Source organism: Ramularia collo-cygni, assembly GCF_900074925.1.
Source record: "Ramularia collo-cygni strain URUG2 genome assembly, contig: RCC_scaffold21, whole genome shotgun sequence".
NCBI lineage: Eukaryota > Fungi > Ascomycota > Dothideomycetes > Mycosphaerellales > Mycosphaerellaceae > Ramularia > Ramularia collo-cygni.
In genome coordinates this window covers 441256-458701 of record NW_019716275.1, presented here as the reverse complement: position 1 = coordinate 458701, position 17446 = coordinate 441256, and the positions used below count along the sequence as shown (strand labels likewise).

Below are 17446 nucleotides of genomic sequence, written 5' to 3'. Positions count from 1 at the left end.
AACGCCTAACGCCTAACGCCTAACGCCTAACGCCTAACGCCTAACGCCTACTACCCTCCTATCTTACTATYRCTACCCCCCCTTTCGATAACTCTGTCCTAACGCTATATATAGTATATAGATAATAGGAATCTCTTACCGYAAGCGGTAGTCGGCTTCGCCGGAAGTAAGTAAGTTAGATGTTATAAGATAATACTTAGAACAAAGTACTTAGTATAGTATATATATATAAAGACTTAAATATTTCGAACATATACATTYACGGGGTGCCTTAGTATAGCGGCTAAATTRAGAGCYATAATACTACACAACTACTRTATTATTCTATYCTAATCTACTACCTTATRCTAATAGAATTCTAGATGCCACCTCTTCCGAGATCGGTCTAGAATCGCGTTATCTACTTCGCTACCCGTAATCCGGGTATTAGCGCGGGTAGACGATAGCTCGAGATAGAGGATCGAAATAATTACGAGATAGAGGATCGAAATGATTACGCGGACTATAGCGCGTATAATCTACTACGGGATGTCGTAGACTTTTACTACGAAGGCGGGAGAGATTTATAGGCGATTACGATGGTAGACGCGGATAGTCTTAATCGCGTAGAGTATTATCTACTCTATTAGTTCGCGTATACGACTAATAAAGTCTGGTTACTCGCGGATCTAATACATGTTAGCGGGGGACGGTAGAGGAAGAGGGTAGGGGTCGTGTTTTTTTTCGTATAGTAGGTAAGATATAAGACGGGGGATTCTATATCGTAAAGGCGTATAAGGCAAAAAGAAGGGATTGCCCTAGTATAGCGTAAGGCTAGAAGCGGCAACAGCTTAAACAGTTTTTTTTTGCCTTCTATTAGGTAGCAATATATATATAGCTTTTCTATTAGCCGGTTATTCTAAATTAGTAGAAGACGTAACTCTTACCGTAAGCGGTAGTCGGCTTCGCCGATTAATAGATAGAATATTAGAGGAGAGAGACACGTATTCTAAGTAAAAGGATATAGAGATTCGCGTTTAGGATATRTAGAAGGACGTTAAAATAGGGGAACGTTATAACTAATATCGTATTAAAGCAAAAAGATACCCGAGGAAAGTCGTAATAGGATTCTACGAAGTTTAGTATATATTATGTATACTACGCAAAAAGAAACAAAAAAATTAATTCCCTATATTTATGCCTATGCCAAAGTTTATGCTAAAGTTTGCTCTCTAAGGAAATTGTGTTATAGACGGAGCATTACGACCGAAGCCGGACAACCCTGTCGCTAGATGTTTAAAGTCCAGCCCCTTAATTGAACCCGATTCGAGTAGTTGGATATAAGTCAAACCACTACGCCACGGAGCCGTTAATCCACAGATGTCTAGCTTGAAAATTTTCGTCTTATGTACCTATGGACCCTGAAATTTCCCCCACTTCTCTATATAGGATCCTTAACTTCTAAATGACATTAGGTCGCTTTTTCGGCCGCTCCCGCGGCCAATCAGGCCGCCGCGCTAGCCACAGCGTTTTTTGGCTTCACCCCCGGGACATTAGAGCAGCAAGCTGCAATGAGAATGATTAGGGGGAAGAATGCCATCGACGACTGWCATCAGATCTACGTCTCATTAGCGCATTGAAGCTATCAATCCGTGATAACGAAGAGCACCGCTTCATGGGTGAATTCGGTTGGGTTGGAAGCGATCTAGAATCGCGAGCTGCCTATCGGTGCCCTGACCTAAAGGTCCCGTTATTATAGCACTCGCCTAGGCTCCTGTGCGAGAACAGTGACGAAGGAATAGCACGGATACTCTCGCTTCGCTCTGTATCTGCCCTTTCCACTGCTCTGTTGCACGCGACCATCTACCTTTACCCGCTCCTCAATCTAGCCTAAACCCTCGCACACTTCATTTAACGTCTTCCAGCCTTCTCGATACAAGGCGTACTAGGTAGCCTTAGAGCCGTTACGCATCTTCATTGCTTGCAACTGTTCCGTGCCGTGTCTCCTAATCTGTTCGGTGCCATTTGGGCAAATAGAACCGCGAAGTCCAAAGCCTTCCTCGGTCTCCATTCTTTCTCCAAAGCGTTCGCAACGGCTCTCCCAAACCAGGGTCTTCCATTCATCGCCGAACATACTCTGTACTCTGCTTACCACAATCCCCCGTGTTTGACTCTCCGCAAGGCTGCTGCTTTTGGTGCTTGTAGCTATCGGTTCGTAGGCGTTGTCATCGATTCACCGCAAAAAGAGGCGGCAATCTTCTCAATTTCACTAGCCCTTGGACGYTTGGAGCATCGGAGCCGTATGCGTCCGCATGATGGGCGATTCTTACTACGAGGACCAGCCTCGCTCGTATATGATGTCCCTAGCGATCAGAATTCCGCGGACCTTTCCTTTGACATGTATGAAGAAAAGCACATGACGAGATGGCAGGCAGACGATCTCCCCAAAAGTACAGCAGGTTCCTACGGGCTGCTATCTCTCATCTGTTGTTCTTTCGCCCGGGGGATAGGCCCGACATCGAGGATGCCATCACATTCGCTTAGGAGCAATTCAAGGCATGGCGGGTAAGGGTTAGGTCGAGCAGACCGAAAAGTACGAACCAAGATATGAGAATGACAAAAAAATCCTTGTACACGAACAGAGAACCAGACTGAGAGCGGACACATCTGAAGGAAGGCGACGATGGTTATGATGCTGATCTGGATGCGTTCAAGTCCGTTCGATCTTCACCTTCAGAGCCTTTGAGGCACTGGAGGAAGCGGGGGTTGTGTAAGGGAATTTCGAGCCGTGAATAACTGTGTTGCATTTGAAACCGGTTGACTTGCAAGCAATGTACGAAGAGTGCTGCTGATGTCAACTGATCCAAGTGCCAATGGGCATCTTTCCAAGCACTCGAGCTGTAATATCCTCCAGAAAAGCGGTTCAAGAAGAGATTCCCTTGGCCTGGATGGTGACTTCTCCAAGTGATGCAGCCATGCGCCATCAACAGCGAACCGCTTGCAAGGCTCGCTGTCAAAGATTGCTGCCTGGTGAAATTATTATGGTGGACAATAAGGGAAGGAGGTCAGCATCCTCGGATGATCTCCGAGAGCCGAAAATATTTAGAGTTTGAGCCTAGTGCCACGCGCCGCGCTTCACCTTCACAAAAAAGTTCATCCCGAACATCATCTGGTGATCGACATCCACTCATCATGGCTCCCAACAGAGGTCGCAATCGCGCTGCGGAATTCGAGGAGCTTGTAAAGCCTGTCGGGAAAGGTAAAATGTTTCAATCATCACTCGAGAACGTTCGCCTGTCTAACTTTCCTTCGCAGACTTCGATCCGGAAGAAGAAGATATTGCTGTCGATGACAGCGACGAAGAGCCAAGCGAGGCCGAGGACGATTTCGATGGCAGAGAACATTATGTAGCCGTCACTCAGAGCAAGCTGCGGAAGCCGACGAAAGCAGTCCCACTTGGTCCCAAATACAGAGGTTCACAAGTTGGACGCGATGCACTCGACCAGGACTCGGACTCGGACGATCCTTTCAACAAATCATTCGATGAGGAGGAAGAAAGTGACGCGGATGGCGACTTGGAGATGGCAGACGGGGAAGGAAGCGGCGACGACGACTCAGAGGGCAGCGAAGAGGAGGGCGACGAAGAAGGYACTTCCGACACCGACATGAGCGAGGATAATGGCGACGAACTCATGGCTAAACCAGGAGACGACGATGCTAAGCTGAGAAAAGAGCTGGAAAAAGTCGTTGGAGATGATCTCAAGAATGCAGTCTCGGCATCAATATCACGGGCTAGCAAGGAAGATGCGGAAAAGGGAAGGGCCGTCAAGAAGCAACGCACCGCATTCGACTCTCTCCTCAACACCAGAATGAAGATGCAAAAGTCGCTTATTGCGACAAACACTCTGGCCGGACTTGGAGAGGATCAGATCGCGGCTGAAAAGGACGACGCGGAACAGGCTCTGGAGGCTGCGGAGACAGCGGCTTTCAATCTATGGAATACGCTCAACACATTCCGCGAAGACTTRCTTGCATCTCGAGCTGGTCAGAAGCGGAAGCGCGCTAGTTTCTCCTTGGATACCCCTACTGAGGATCTCTGGGCGCATGAGCAATCGCAAGAGGCAGAGATCAAGCCTACTCGCGACGCTGTGCTGAAGAAATGGTCGGCCAAATCACAGGGACCAACTGTCGTGGCCGATAAGACTCGTCTGAACAAGAAAGAACATCAAGCCACAATCATTGATGTGCTTCAGGAACAGCTTTCGAACAGCGAACGCCTCGTAAAACGTACCCAAGCACCGAGATCGTGCGCTCCGCTCCAAGTCTCGCAAGGCGTTACGGAGAGCGAGAAGATCTATGATGATGCGGACTTCTACGGACTCTTGCTGAAGGAGCTCCTGGAACAGAAGAGTCAAGATTCGGTGGCAGCTTCGAACATCGACATCGGATTTCAGATGCGTAGAGAGGCAAAGGTGAAGAAGAATGTCGACACCAAGGCGAGCAAGGGGCGGAAGCTGAGATATACTGTCCACGAGAAGCTGCAGAATTTCATGGCCCCCGAAGATAGGAGTAAGTGGGGTGAGAGGCAGGCGGATGAACTGTTTGGAAGCTTGTTCGGACAGAGGATGGCTTTGGGCGAGGATGATGAAATGGGAGATGAGGAGGATGGTATTGATCCAGAGGAAGCTGGATTGATGCTCTTCCGGAATTGATGTCACGAACGTGAGTTTCTTTGAGACGTTTGGAAAGTAAGCAGATGCTGAGAGCCGTGTTCAGATCTACACGCTAGTGAAATAAAGCTGCTGCGGGCTTCCCGTGAGCAAACACACCACTTCCTTCAGCATCCTGTCCGCTCCTCCACTACCGGTCTTTCAACGACTGTCGGTAGGTACGCCCCTCGCCGTCAACATGGCAGCCCAAGCGGACGTCTTTGATGGCATGGACGATTTGACTGCACAAATGTGCATCGACCTACAGCTTGAAGATCTTGCGGCCGTCACTGGCGCGTTCGTACCCTCGGCGACTTCTCCATCCGACGCAGAGGTTGCTTTGGAACTGCACCGGACCGAGCTGAAAGCCTACCGCGCTGAACGCGGCCTTCCGGAGCCGCCACCAGCTGCTGTCGTGCGCTTCAAGTGCGAGGCCTGCGGCGACCGCTTCACTGACGAGGAGAGTGTCCAGACCCCATGTCTCCACCACTACTGCAATGAATGTCTCGAGGAACTTTTCTTGCTGTCTATGCGTGATCGAACGCTCTACCCCCCACGCTGTTGCCGTCAGCCGATCCCTTGGGAAGAAGTCCGCGATGTCGTTAGCGAAGAGTTCAAGGTGAGTTTCGAGGAAAAGCGAGAGGAGCTCGATGATCCGAGTCCCATGTACTGCCACGACAAGCGGTGTTCGAAATACGTCAAACCCGATGCAAGAGATACCACGAGTGCCACGTGTTCCAATTGCCACCGCATGACTTGCACACTTTGCAAGCAGGAAATACACTGGAGCGCATGCCCCGAGGACGAGGAGGTGAAAAAGATGAGGGAGTACGCCAAGAAGGAAGGCAATCAGGAGTGTACTCGGTGTCATCAGCTTGTGGAGCTTGCCCTTGGTTGCAACCACATTACGTTCGTACCATCTCCGGAATGCATAATCTGTGACTGCCCACCAGACTGACTGTAGCTGTTCTAGGTGTCTTTGCAAGCACGAGTTCTGCTACGGCTGCGGCATCGAGTGGAAGCACTGCGAGTGCCGAGTATGGGATGAGGATCGCCTACTAGCCAGAGCCGACAACGTCGCGAATCGGCCGGGAATGGGAGGTGCTGCCGCTGCTCCAGCTATCGCTGAGCAACTCCGAAGAGACCATCAGGATTGCGACGATCATGGCCACCAGCGCATGGTCTCTGAGCGAGGATCACATCTTTGTGAAGGCTGTCAGCAGGTGCAGCCCTTGTTCTACTACCGCTGTCGCGCCTGTCACACAGTGCTTTGTCGCCGATGCAGGAGAAACCGCGCCTGAGATAACGGGTCTCACACCACGGAGGAGGGCGCATCTCACGTCCCTTGCATAGTTTGAGGGCTTGAGATCTCACATCCCTAAGACGGGTTGAGGTAGCCATTGGACACGCGGTTTGAGCAAAGGCCAGTGTAGGCTGCTCGAATATGGCCTGCTTTCTGACCAAACACCAGTGCATGCTTTGCGCTAGCGAGTACTCATAAATGTGGGATTTGATAGTAATTACAAGGATACAGTGCTTACTTGCTATGCTCACAAGTTTCTGCCCTCACCGAATGGGATGAAAGTATGACGAAACGCCCTGTACCAGACTCAATGCTGTCCGTCCATCTACGCTGCTACCCACGTCCCTGCTGGAGCGCCTTCTATGCWGCTTCGTAGTCGCTCATCGATAGAGGCAGTATCACAGCATTAAGTCGGAGAGTGACTACGGTTTCTGGTCTCTGTGGTACTGTTGCCTGCAGCTGTTGTGTTGCTGGTACTTGCTGTGCCATTGTTGCTAGTTGGAGGAGGCCTRTAGGATCGATGGTCCCATGAAAGGTCATGAAAGATGCATTGATAGATTGAAAAAAACCTACTTCATGGTGAAGAAAAAACTGTCATCGGAGCCAATGATCGACAAGTGCAAGCAAACAATCTTCGACCACGTCCCAGCAATGGAACAAGTGATGCGTCTGCAACAATGATGTGCCTACCTAGTGCTGCACTTCATTCGCAGTCAATGTCCAGCGCTCTAGAGTAGCTATCCAAGGCCTACTGCTTGGATTTCCACGCCGGCAGAAATGGTCAAGGTRGGCCAGTGAGATAGGCCTGGATTAAGATCAAGATCACGATCGTGGTCTCCAACTCCTGCCCCAGGGCGTGGAAACATTTTCAACCGATTCTCCGTCAGACTAGCTATGAGAATGAGAATGACCAGGCGGTTCTTTGGCCTTGACAGCACCTAGAGCACTCACGCACGGAACTTGTATCGTGCCTCACACATGAACAAAGTCCGTTACATSGAGGTCAAATTGATGACCCCAGAATGTGACCCTTCTGCTATCAGGTACAGGTAGGACTCGGCAGGATGATAACGTGAAGTCCAAACATGGCTCCGATGGCTCGGACGCCACTCGGGAGTTCGATGCAGGAGCTTGGTGACACTGGCATGCGTCAACACGCACCATAAGTGTCCTCGTGCCTTTGGTGAGCAGGGAGMTCTGCACGTGCGTACGGGGGTTGCAGCAACATTTTGGGAATTTTGCGGGGTTGGCAGTCACACGAGCGCTCCATCAACCTTGATAGTCGCAGATCGTGTGCGTCGAGCTGCAGGAGCAGGAAAATTGCGGGATGAACTCGTGACGTACATGCACTATTGTCGGCGATATTTGGGGTCGTGCCAGTCTACGTCGAAGATACGGTGGAACGATTGCTGCGATAAGTGGAGTTGCGATAGAGGAGCGCGAAAGTGAAAGTGAAAGTGAAGGCGAATTAGCCGACACAAGTCAGTGCGCAAGCTGCCAAAGTGGGTCCACCGGCGGATGCAGCAAAAAGAGGGTTCCTACCGACGGGCGATGATGAAGATGCTGGACGTTCGGTTGTATCGATTCCAACGACGCAACAGGCTCCAAGCCTGCATGCGGGCACCATCCAATCTCAACCTTTTCGTCCCGGTACCACCAGTATAGGAGATCAGTGCGCGCTGGGACAATTTGTTGGCGCAGAAGAATAAGTTTCCTCACCGACAAGCTCTTCTCCATCATCATCATCATTGCTCTGCTTGACAGCTCTGCTCTCGAGTCGTGTCGATCTCGGAGCTTAAAAAAGCACGTTGCTAGGCGGGACGGCTTGACGAACAGATTGCCCGTCTCTCCACCTTCATTTGGCAAGCATTGCATTGCATTCATTGCTCCTTGGGTTTCTTGCCTGCTTGCTGCTTGCTATTTCTCGTCGTGTGCGGCGTAGACAGCCATCATGGCCGGCCTGGAGGATGTTTACTGCACGGTGCGTTCCCAGTCAACAATGATGAAACTCGGCTCGACAATTCCCCCCACTAATATCACACGCAGCTGGTCTTGACCGACGCATATCTGCCCGGAGCGGCGGTGTTGGCCCACTCCCTGCGCGACGGCGGTACGAAGAAGAAACTCGCATGTCTGGTCCTGCAGGATTCCCTCCGTCCCAGCACCATCGAGGAGCTGCAGTCGCTCTACAACTATGTCATCCCCATCGAGCGCATCGGCAACCCGCAACCTGCGAACCTTTATCTGATGAACCGCCCCGACCTGCTTTACACCTTCACCAAGCTGCACCTATGGCGCCTGACGCAATTCCGCAAGATTGTATACATCGACGCCGATGTCGTGGCGCTGCGGGCGCCGGAAGAGCTGTTCGAGATCGAGGAATCCTTCGCAGCAGCGCCAGATGTCGGCTGGCCGGACTGCTTCAACTCGGGTGTCATGGTCATTGCACCGCACATGGGCGACTACCATGCCCTTCGCTCCATGGCGAGTGCGGGCGACAGCTTTGATGGCGGCGATCAGGGCTTGCTCAATCAGTACTATGAGCACCGCCCTTGGAAGCGCATCAGCTTTACCTACAATACTACGCCCAGCGCCAACTACCAGTACGAACCCGCATATCGTTACTACAAGCGAGCCATCACCATGGTGCACTTCATAGGACGCGAGAAGCCATGGCAGCGCGGCCGATCCGCAAAGGACACGCCGAGTGCCTTTCAAGAGATGCTGGGTCGGTGGTGGACCGTATACGATCGCCATTATTCCGTGTCGACCGATGCATACGCTGCCGGCCAGCGTAACCATCTCAGGCAGAGGAGTGAGCCGCAGCACATTACAAGTACTCCTTCGGCGGCGGGATACCCGGCCGAGACAACACAGCCTGCACCGCCGCCGCAAGAGCTACCCCAGCTCGAAAGCCAGCCAGGGTACGACACATCACATCATGCAGAGGAACCATCCGGGACTGCAACCCCGCTTATGACTGAGCCCGGCGAACCTGCGGAGAACATTGAACATGGCTACACCCAACCCACGCCGACCGTCGAGCAACGACGCTTCTCCGCTCCTCACATGGAATGGGATGGGACCCGCGCTGCTCCACCAACTACGTCGAGACCAGAGGCCGCTAACTTTCCCTCACAAACTTACGAGTTCACATCAGATCCAGCTCCCTTCCGCGCACCTTCCTCATATCCCGAGCCGCCAAAAGATATGTGGTACGACGTGCCCGCTCCTGCTCCGAAAGAAGAGAAATTGAAGCCGCTCTTTCCGTGGGAGGAGCGTGAAGTTCGCAAACCGAGCCGCAGGTTTGTTGAAGACGAAGCTCCACCACCACCACCACCTCAGCTAGAGCACGAACCCTACGCAGACGAGCTGGAGGTCTCGGATTCGCCCATCACGCCAGCAATACAAGTAAATGWTGATAGCCCCTGGGTCGCTTTCGCGCAGAGCCGGAATGCTTGGGATGATGACATTAAAATTAACGACTACGTGCGTGCTCTCACGGCATTCCAGAAGAATCGGGCCAATGTGCAGGTCGTTTCGAAAGATGTCACTTCCACGACGGCAAACACGCACATTCTCTCACCCTCCAACACCCCGGCTGCGGAAGACCTTATCGAGGCCGTGAAAGAGCGAAGAGAGAGCTTGATCTTGACGGACTTCCCTTCTGCCATGGAGCGGCCTTCCCTACCAGTGACACCTGCACCGAGACGGCGACCGACTTTCTGGGGCGATGAACGAGACACAGATGGTGCTTTGCCTGGCGCTGATGGTGTCCCCGACCAAGCAGATTGGGTACGTTGTCCGAATTGCAGCTTTCAAGCTGAGCCTGCAGCATTCTTTTATTCCTTTTTCAACAGTCAAGCCATTTCGCAGGACTGGACGGAATGACCGTCCGACTTCTCTGCATTTTTTTCCTTTCTGTCCCGTGCTACTGTCTCTTATGTTAACTTCCATTCCCAAGACGGGTGTGTCGGTGCTAACATGCTTTGGGGAATCAGGACCCGAGCATGCAACTTGAATCTCTTCGCCGGAGCTCTCTCCTTGGCCCAAACGATCTTAAATTACCCGACCGAAAACTTTCGAAACGATCAATGCCCACGACTGCCGAGCCCATGATTTCTGATCAGGTTCTCAACCATCCGCATGTTCCACTCGTCGACTACACAGATGGCAGTAGCGACCAAAACAGACCGCGCCGAACCGTGCACATCGATCAAGCACCGGCGAAGGTCATTGCGCCCGGTGGAGGAAGCAGCCCGGATGTTTTGGACATGAACTACTCCTTCAGGCCCGACCCTAGCCGTGCAGAGCGCACCACGATCAACCACGAACACGACAACTCAAAGTCAGGGCCCGTCCAGATCAAGCGCAATATGTGAGAGCCGCAATATTCACTTCGATATAGTTCATGCTGTAGCTAACCATGATTGCGTCATAAAGGAGCGAAACGGAACTCAACACTGCTCTGAATTCAGGTAGTGTAGCTGGTATGCCCGGCGACTTTGAAGGATCAGTGGCTCCGGATCTCAAAGAGCAAACTCCTGGCTTCTTCACCGGATCAAATATCCAAAAGTCGCTAGCCGCCGTGGACGAAGTCGATAAAGTGAAAGAGAACGAAGCTCTCTCACCTACATCGAAGGTAGCTTGAACCGCAACTCGACTGTTACTAGACGAAAACGACGAGGAATGACTTGAAAAGTATGTTTGGGAGGGTGATCTGAAATTCGTTCACGGTGGTCTATGTTTCTTCCCAACACCCGTTCACAAAGATTGTGGCAGAACTTGAGGCGTGGGCTTGACGAAAGCAACCGATTGCGTACTGTTGAGCGTTCGCTGAGGACGTTTGAAGTCTTACATTTTTATCTGGTTCGTGGCGCAGCGGCATAGCGTGCGGCATTGTGTGTATAATAAAACTACTCAAGGGTCCGGGACAAGGAAGGGAGTAATATAGAACCTGGGCATTTACTATCATGCTCTTCGATGTGCTGCGCATCTCATTCTTGCCGTTACTGTGATGTACATCGACAGCTTGTAGCACCGGATATGGCGATGGCTAGATCTCGACGTATGTTTGCTCTGTACGGTAAGTGGTACTGCTGAACGATGTTTCTACATCCAACGCTCAACCATCTAAAAGCTCCTTTGTATGCTATATCCGGAGGACGTTGTTATCGCTTCTCGACCAACAAAAAGTGAATCGCTACATAACCCAAAACCAGGAAGACGCCACAAAAGACTCCCAGGCCGAGCACATCCTCCCACATGGCCAGGACTTTGAACCCAAAACTGGAGAGAATGGCGGACCCAGGGACCTCGATGTCAAGTCCATATTGCTTGTCCACGAGCGAAAGATATCGTACTTCGTTGACAATTAGACCTTCGAAACCGAAGTGGAAGATGGAGAGCTGGGGGGAGACGTTAGCGAAGAAATCAGAGAGGTGGGATTGGGAAGACTTACCTTCTGCAACCACCTCACTGGGGCAGGGATCGTCTCATGATTGAGCAAGAAGCCCGAGAACAGGAGACTGAAAAGCATCACCAGAATTCCTCCCAAGTTCGCCACGCCTTGATTGCGGACGCAAATGCCAATGCATAGACAAATCATCGCCGAAGCGAGGTTGAAGAGGATCAAGAAGAGCATGAACTTGAGAAATTCCGGCCAGGAAGGTATGAGGCCCGTCATAGGATAAACGATGCACCCCATGATAATCGGAGGAATCAGACGGAGGGGGACAATGTCGAAGACCACTTTAGAGAGATAGTACGCGAGAGGCGAGTAATACCCCTTGGCGCGTTCGCGGAGGAAGAGCAAGCGCTCTGGAGCGAAGACAGTGAGTGAAGTAAGCGTGCTGAAGCCGAAGAGCGCCAACATGAAGAAGAAGAAACCGAGACGGTTCTGGAAGCCCGCGAGGTCGTCTGTCAGGCCGTAAAAGAGGAAGCCAAGGAACACAGCCAGGACGATAGCGATCGCGTAGTGGGTGAGCATCAACATCGGGTTGCGGTATAGATTACGCCATGTCCGGCGTGACAAGATGATGAATTGGCTGTGAATCCAGGGCTTTTCGTACCCTCTGATCCGGCTGCTTGAGGATCCACTCGGCGAACGTAGACCATTGCTTTCCGTTGCAGAAGATATAAGGCTATGGATTCCGCTGCGCAGATCAGAGGCTACATCCRAACCGAGATACGCGGATATCAGATGATCGAGGTTGCTTCCATTAATACTGTCGGTTGCTGAATGGTGGTTGAGCGGGTCATCTGTAATTTGTGCTGGAGGCAGGCCCTGCTGCTTGGAGAGCCTTAGCCACTGCTGGTGGCTATTTTCGTTCTCTCTTTCGAATGCGCTATCGCCGGAGCTGCGGAGACTGGAAGGCGCTCCGTTCTCGTGAGTGCTCTTCCGCGTGTATAGCTGGCGCTCCTGCTGTTGCCTTATGCTCGTCTTACGTTTCGACTTCGGTCGCAGCAAGCCATCACTGGGATTGGAAGTCACGGACTCGCCGACGCTAATGTTGCTCACACTCGGGACACTCTTCACAGCTATTGTCGAGCTCGCACGGGTGGTTCGCCCATCGGCATCCGATCCGAATTCCATCAGATCGGATTCATGTGGCGAGCTTGCGTGCATCGTCAAGTCAATCAGGTAGTCAGCGATGTTGAATCCTGGTGGGCACGAATAACCAATCGAGTCGAAGTAGTCCTGGCAGTCCTTGAATGGCCCGCTGTAGACGGTCCGCCCCTGGGCTAGCAAAATTAGCTGATCGAAGAGAGCAACGATGTTGGAACGCGGTTGATGAATCGTAAACACCACTGTCCTGTTGTAGGTCTTGACCAGAGTGACAAGGCACTCGACAACATTGAACGCGTTGAAAGAATCCAATCCGGAGGTCGGCTCATCGAGGAAGAGGATGCTAGGACTGGTTACTAGCTCGCAAGCAATTCCCACTCTGCGTTTCTCTCCACCAGAGATGCCCCGACCATTACCTTCCTCAGAACCAATGACCTGGTTCCTGATGTGGTAGATACCGAGCTGTCGTTCAACGTCTTCGACCTTTTGCTCCTTGGAGGCCCGGCTCATCTGCTTTGGTAGACGCAAAAGGGCGGAATCCAAGATCGTTTCGTGTACTGTCAGGGTCGGAAGCATTGTATCGTCTTGGTCCACGAACCCGATGACGTTCCTGAACTGGTCATCGTCGACCTTTTCTCCGTTGAGCCAAGATTCACCCGTCACAGTACCGCGTTTGTTTTTGCGTGCCAGGATATCCAGAAAGGAAGTTTTGCCTGCGCCTGATGCGCCCATGATGGCCAACAGTTCTCCAGGATGGACAGCGCCTGCAATGTTTGACAGAATCTGCTTGCCTTTCAAATTGTAGGAAACGTTCTCGAATAGTAACGCCGCAGGCTTGTGATCCGCGAGCAGCCTGGCGTTCTCTTCCTCTTCCTCATCACCAAGCGCGATATAACCTGTCTTGGTACTTGCAGTCCTCCGGCTCAAGAAGAATATCAACAGAACTACAGCCACCACGAACAGCGCACAGCCGGCGATAACACCGGCGATGAGCGGCGTGTTGATCTTCTTGACAGGCCTCTCATAACCAGGGACCTCGGTCTTGTACATGCWTTCACCGCTATGGCAAGAAAGCATGATACTGGGGTCTCCAAACACACTGGAGATTAGGCCATTCATGGCCGGCTCGGAAAACGTGCTGCCATCATCTTTGGAGTTCCCATATGTCCGAACGGATGTGAACTCAGCGGGGCCTTTGATCTCTTGGTCCAGGAAGTCTGAGATGTCGATGCTGTTTTGAGCGCCACACAGCATGCGCCCAGGAATACACTTGCACTCAATGTTCTTACACTCGTATTTGGTCGTGTTCTTGTTCTCTGTGACGTGCATGTTCCAGCTGCACGTATCCAGTGCGCAGTAGAAGCTCTCCTTCTGCTCGACCCAGAACTGAAAGTTGCATTCCTCCCTCTCAGCATTGCAGCTGAACGTCGCCTGTGGCTTCTTGTCCTTGAGGGTGTCTAAGATCTTGCGATTTGTGATGTCACACATTTGGAAGTTCTCCTTGACCACGACCCCCTCTCTATAGCAAACACCACCCTTGGTTTTGCCAGGCATCATCGCATCACACGCATCGTTCGTCTTGCATACATTGCAGTTGATACCCTCCCAGCCATCCTTGCACTCGCAAGGCTTATCGCCCGAGCGTGGTGGGCGGTCCTTATCCGCGAGTGAGCCACACAGAGGCTGGCTACAGTCCTCGCCGCCAAATCCCGGTGGACAGGAGCATTTGCCGCTGCTCTGGGTACAGTTGCCGTATTGCATGCACACAAAGTCGTCGAGATTGCAGTTGAAGCATGGCGGGCAGTCTGCCGGTCGGCCTCCAAAGAGTGTGACGGGGTCAGATCGGAGAAGAAGCTCGTCGTTGGAAGTGAAGTATTGATTCGTCTGGTGCGAGGCGGCGTGGGCGAGCTCGGGCAGCAGAAAGGGCAGCACGCTCGCCACGGACGCAGTCCAGAGGGCGGACCGCATGACGGCGGATGATGGAAGGGAAGTGAATTGGTAGGGATAGGCGGACAGCCCGGAGTCAGCTCTTAACGCATCGATGCTCTCCTAGGTATCGTTCCAAACGGATGTAATGACGATTGTTGGTAGATAAGTCGAGAGCAAGTCAGGCAGATGCATCTAAACCCTGGAATCTACAGGAGCAGGGGTGTAGGTTTAGACCGGGATACGCGCCGCACGTGGCGTGAACGGAGTTAAAATCGACGGCCTCGGCTCCTCTCGCCCCAGTCCCAGTCCCAATTCCTCCTTCACAACGTGAAACAAGCATCTGGCATGAATATCATGCTGGACGAATAAATAGTGCAGMATGGGGAAAAGACGGCCATGACCTGATCAGACATTTCATCGCATCACGTATCACTATTCCCACTGAATGCCTTGGACACGAAGGGCGTGAAGCTAAAAGAACAWCCCACCAGACTTCTTCCATTTCTCCACACTTTGCATTGTAACTCGTACATCCTCAACTTCAACTTTCYTACCACTCAAAGACAGCCCTTATCTTGCAGCCATACCCCCTCGTCGTTGGGATCCAAGTCGCGATGCCTGTCGAGCCTTTTGCCGTCGAGCAATGGATGGACAAGTACGAGACAACTGCCAAGTACAACATCGCTGTATGTTCATACAACATCACATCTCATGCCGATCGTTCCTTTGGTTATAATAGAAGTGTGCTAAGAAGCTCTTAGGAAACATGTTGTGCTTCCATCTCCCTCGAAACTCTCGCCGGACTGAGTGACAATAAAGAGGCAAAAGCGTCCGACATTGTCGATCTATCCGCGGTCCAGGGCTACGGGGAAATCAGAGGCAGCACCGCACTCCGGGAGAACCTCAGTCGCCTCTATTCGACCAAAGTTGGGACGCCTTTAACTCCCAAGAAAGTGCTCATCACACCGGGTGCCATTGCTGCGAACCACATTGTCTTGTACGCCCTTGTAGGAAAGGGAGATCATGTTGTGTGTCATTTTCCAACGTACCAGCAGCTCTACTCGATACCGACTTCCCTGGGTGCCGAAGTCGATTTCTGGAAATCGAAGCCGGAAAACAAATGGCTGCCAGACCTAGAAGAACTCAAGTCTCTAGTAAAGGACAACACGAAGTTGATAATCTTGAACAATCCGCAAAATCCAACGTGAGTAGTGTTGACGGCTCGGTTAATGGTAGTCTGCTCTAGGAGTATGCTGATTTTCTTCCACCAGAGGCGCCATCCTCCCAAAGAGCTTGATGCAGGAGATCGTGGCATTCGTCGAGGAGAAGAACATCACTCTCATGTCTGATGAGGTATACCGACCTCTATTCCACGGAATCACGCCAATGTCCTCCGACTTTCCCTCTTCACTCTTGTCCATGGGCTACAAGAAGACCATTGTAAGTCTGTCAAGTAGCCAGTTTTTTTTTTTTGCAAAGCCCTACTTGTCACCTCCAGCAGGAGGGTTTGATAGTAAATCTCATCACACTAACTTTTATTTCTGCAGGTCACCGGGAGTATGTCCAAAGCCTATTCTCTCGCAGGCATTCGTGTCGGATGGATAGCTAGCCGTTCAGAAGATATCATCGAGGAGTGCGCCAAAGCACGAGACTACACGACCATCTCCGTCTCGCAGATCGATCAAGCGATTGCTGCTTTTGCACTGTCGCCGGAAGTCATCCACTCCTTACTCGGTAGGAACATTCAACTAGCCAAAGCCAATCTAGAGCTCCTGGAACGCTTCGTCATCAAGCACGATGAGTTCTGTTCATGGGTGAAGCCTGTGGCTGGAACTACAGCCTTTATCAAGTTTGAGCGGGACGGCAAACCAGTCGATGCGGTGGCACTGTGCAAGGACATTCTGGAGAAGACTGGAGTGATGCTTGTTCCAGGTGACTATGCTTTCGGTCAGGAATGGAAAGGCTACGTGCGAGTTGGGTATGTCAATTCCACGGAGATCTTGAAAAACGGACTGGAAGAGCTGCGCAAGTATATGCGGAGGGAGTATGATGATGTTCCTCTTTGCKAGTAGCATCTATTGTTGCATATATCTATCTATGCAACTCGTCTGGCATGATAGCATGCACAAAATATCCAATTCCGATGCTGTAATGAGAAATGCAGCTCGTCTAGTCAGACCGCAAGAGACTTTGTATCTCCGTGTCTAGTTCCGTCGCCGTGTGTAGCACCAATCGTGTACATGATCTCGTTGTGGGGATCAAATTACCATAACTCCTTCACTTCTTCAAGTGAGCGATGATATCGGCATCTCCATGAGTGCCTGTGTCGCAAGCGTGCCCTCTGGCGCCGCCGTGCCAGTGAGATWCATGTCCGCCTCTCCAAAGGCAATGGCGCTGTCGTATGGATACTCTCCAAGGCTACATCGTGTCTCATTGTCAGCATTCGACTTCACTGCACACACATGAGGGATGGCACTCACCATGGAGACGTGAAAGCTCTCTGAACTTCYAGGGTACGTCCTCCATACTTGAAGACCACTCCACGCTTATCGCATTGGTAGAAGTTCTCGTCKTCGAGTAGCGTGCTGTTTGTGAAGCGAGAGCACTCCACCTTGAGCTCCAAGCCCTTGTTTGAGTCATGGAAATGGAAATCGATGAAGCTCTCGTGGAAGACGGTGGTGTCGTTCGGGTCCATTCCCATACCGCTCATCTCCTTGCCAGTGGTCATGTCGGTGAGGTTGGACGTGAAGACGACGATGTTGGAGATGGTCCATGGCAGGTTCTCGGTGGGGCAGTTGAGTGAGGGATCACTCTGGGCGATTGGTGCCGCGAGGATGAGGCAGCCGWAGKCTGCTAGAATGAGAGGAAGCATGTTGGGTTTTGGAATTTGATGATTGTTGTTGTTGGTGAGAGGAAGGGAAGGTGATGAAGATTTATGACTGTTATAGCTTTCGCATG

General features: G+C 51.6%; 6 protein-coding genes; 4 read left to right on the top strand and 2 right to left on the bottom strand.

The window, feature by feature from the left end:
- Positions 1–3171: 3171 nt before the first annotated feature.
- RCC_10270 (related to Che-1 protein) lies at positions 3172–4691 on the top strand (the record flags this gene model as incomplete). XM_023775501.1 has 2 exons in its annotated part: positions 3172–3238; positions 3295–4691. 2 exons carry the CDS (start codon positions 3172–3174, stop codon positions 4689–4691), a joined length of 1464 nt encoding a protein of 487 aa, XP_023631269.1.
- Positions 4692–4887: 196 nt separating this feature from the next.
- RCC_10269 (uncharacterized protein) lies at positions 4888–5989 on the top strand (the record flags this gene model as incomplete). XM_023775500.1 has 2 exons in its annotated part: positions 4888–5597; positions 5662–5989. 2 exons carry the CDS (start codon positions 4888–4890, stop codon positions 5987–5989), a joined length of 1038 nt encoding a protein of 345 aa, XP_023631268.1.
- Positions 5990–7942: 1953 nt separating this feature from the next.
- RCC_10268 (related to glycogenin-2 beta) lies at positions 7943–10642 on the top strand (the record flags this gene model as incomplete). XM_023775499.1 has 4 exons in its annotated part: positions 7943–7972; positions 8038–9786; positions 9993–10369; positions 10435–10642. 4 exons carry the CDS (start codon positions 7943–7945, stop codon positions 10640–10642), a joined length of 2364 nt encoding a protein of 787 aa, XP_023631267.1.
- A 520-nt stretch (positions 10643–11162) lies between these two features.
- RCC_10267 (probable ABC transporter (Adp1)) lies at positions 11163–14527 on the bottom strand (the record flags this gene model as incomplete). XM_023775498.1 has 2 exons in its annotated part: positions 11163–11399; positions 11453–14527. The coding sequence occupies 2 exons, from the start codon at positions 14525–14527 to the stop codon at positions 11163–11165; spliced, it is 3312 nt and encodes a 1103-aa protein (XP_023631266.1).
- A 575-nt stretch (positions 14528–15102) lies between these two features.
- RCC_10266 (probable aspartate aminotransferase) lies at positions 15103–16560 on the top strand (the record flags this gene model as incomplete). XM_023775497.1 has 4 exons in its annotated part: positions 15103–15174; positions 15250–15692; positions 15760–15928; positions 16036–16560. The coding sequence occupies 4 exons, from the start codon at positions 15103–15105 to the stop codon at positions 16558–16560; spliced, it is 1209 nt and encodes a 402-aa protein (XP_023631265.1).
- Positions 16561–16773: 213 nt separating this feature from the next.
- Positions 16774–17360, bottom strand: RCC_10265 (uncharacterized protein; the record flags this gene model as incomplete). XM_023775496.1 has 2 exons in its annotated part: positions 16774–16906; positions 16969–17360. 2 exons carry the CDS (start codon positions 17358–17360, stop codon positions 16774–16776), a joined length of 525 nt encoding a protein of 174 aa, XP_023631264.1.
- Between the last annotated feature and the right edge of the window lie 86 nt (positions 17361–17446).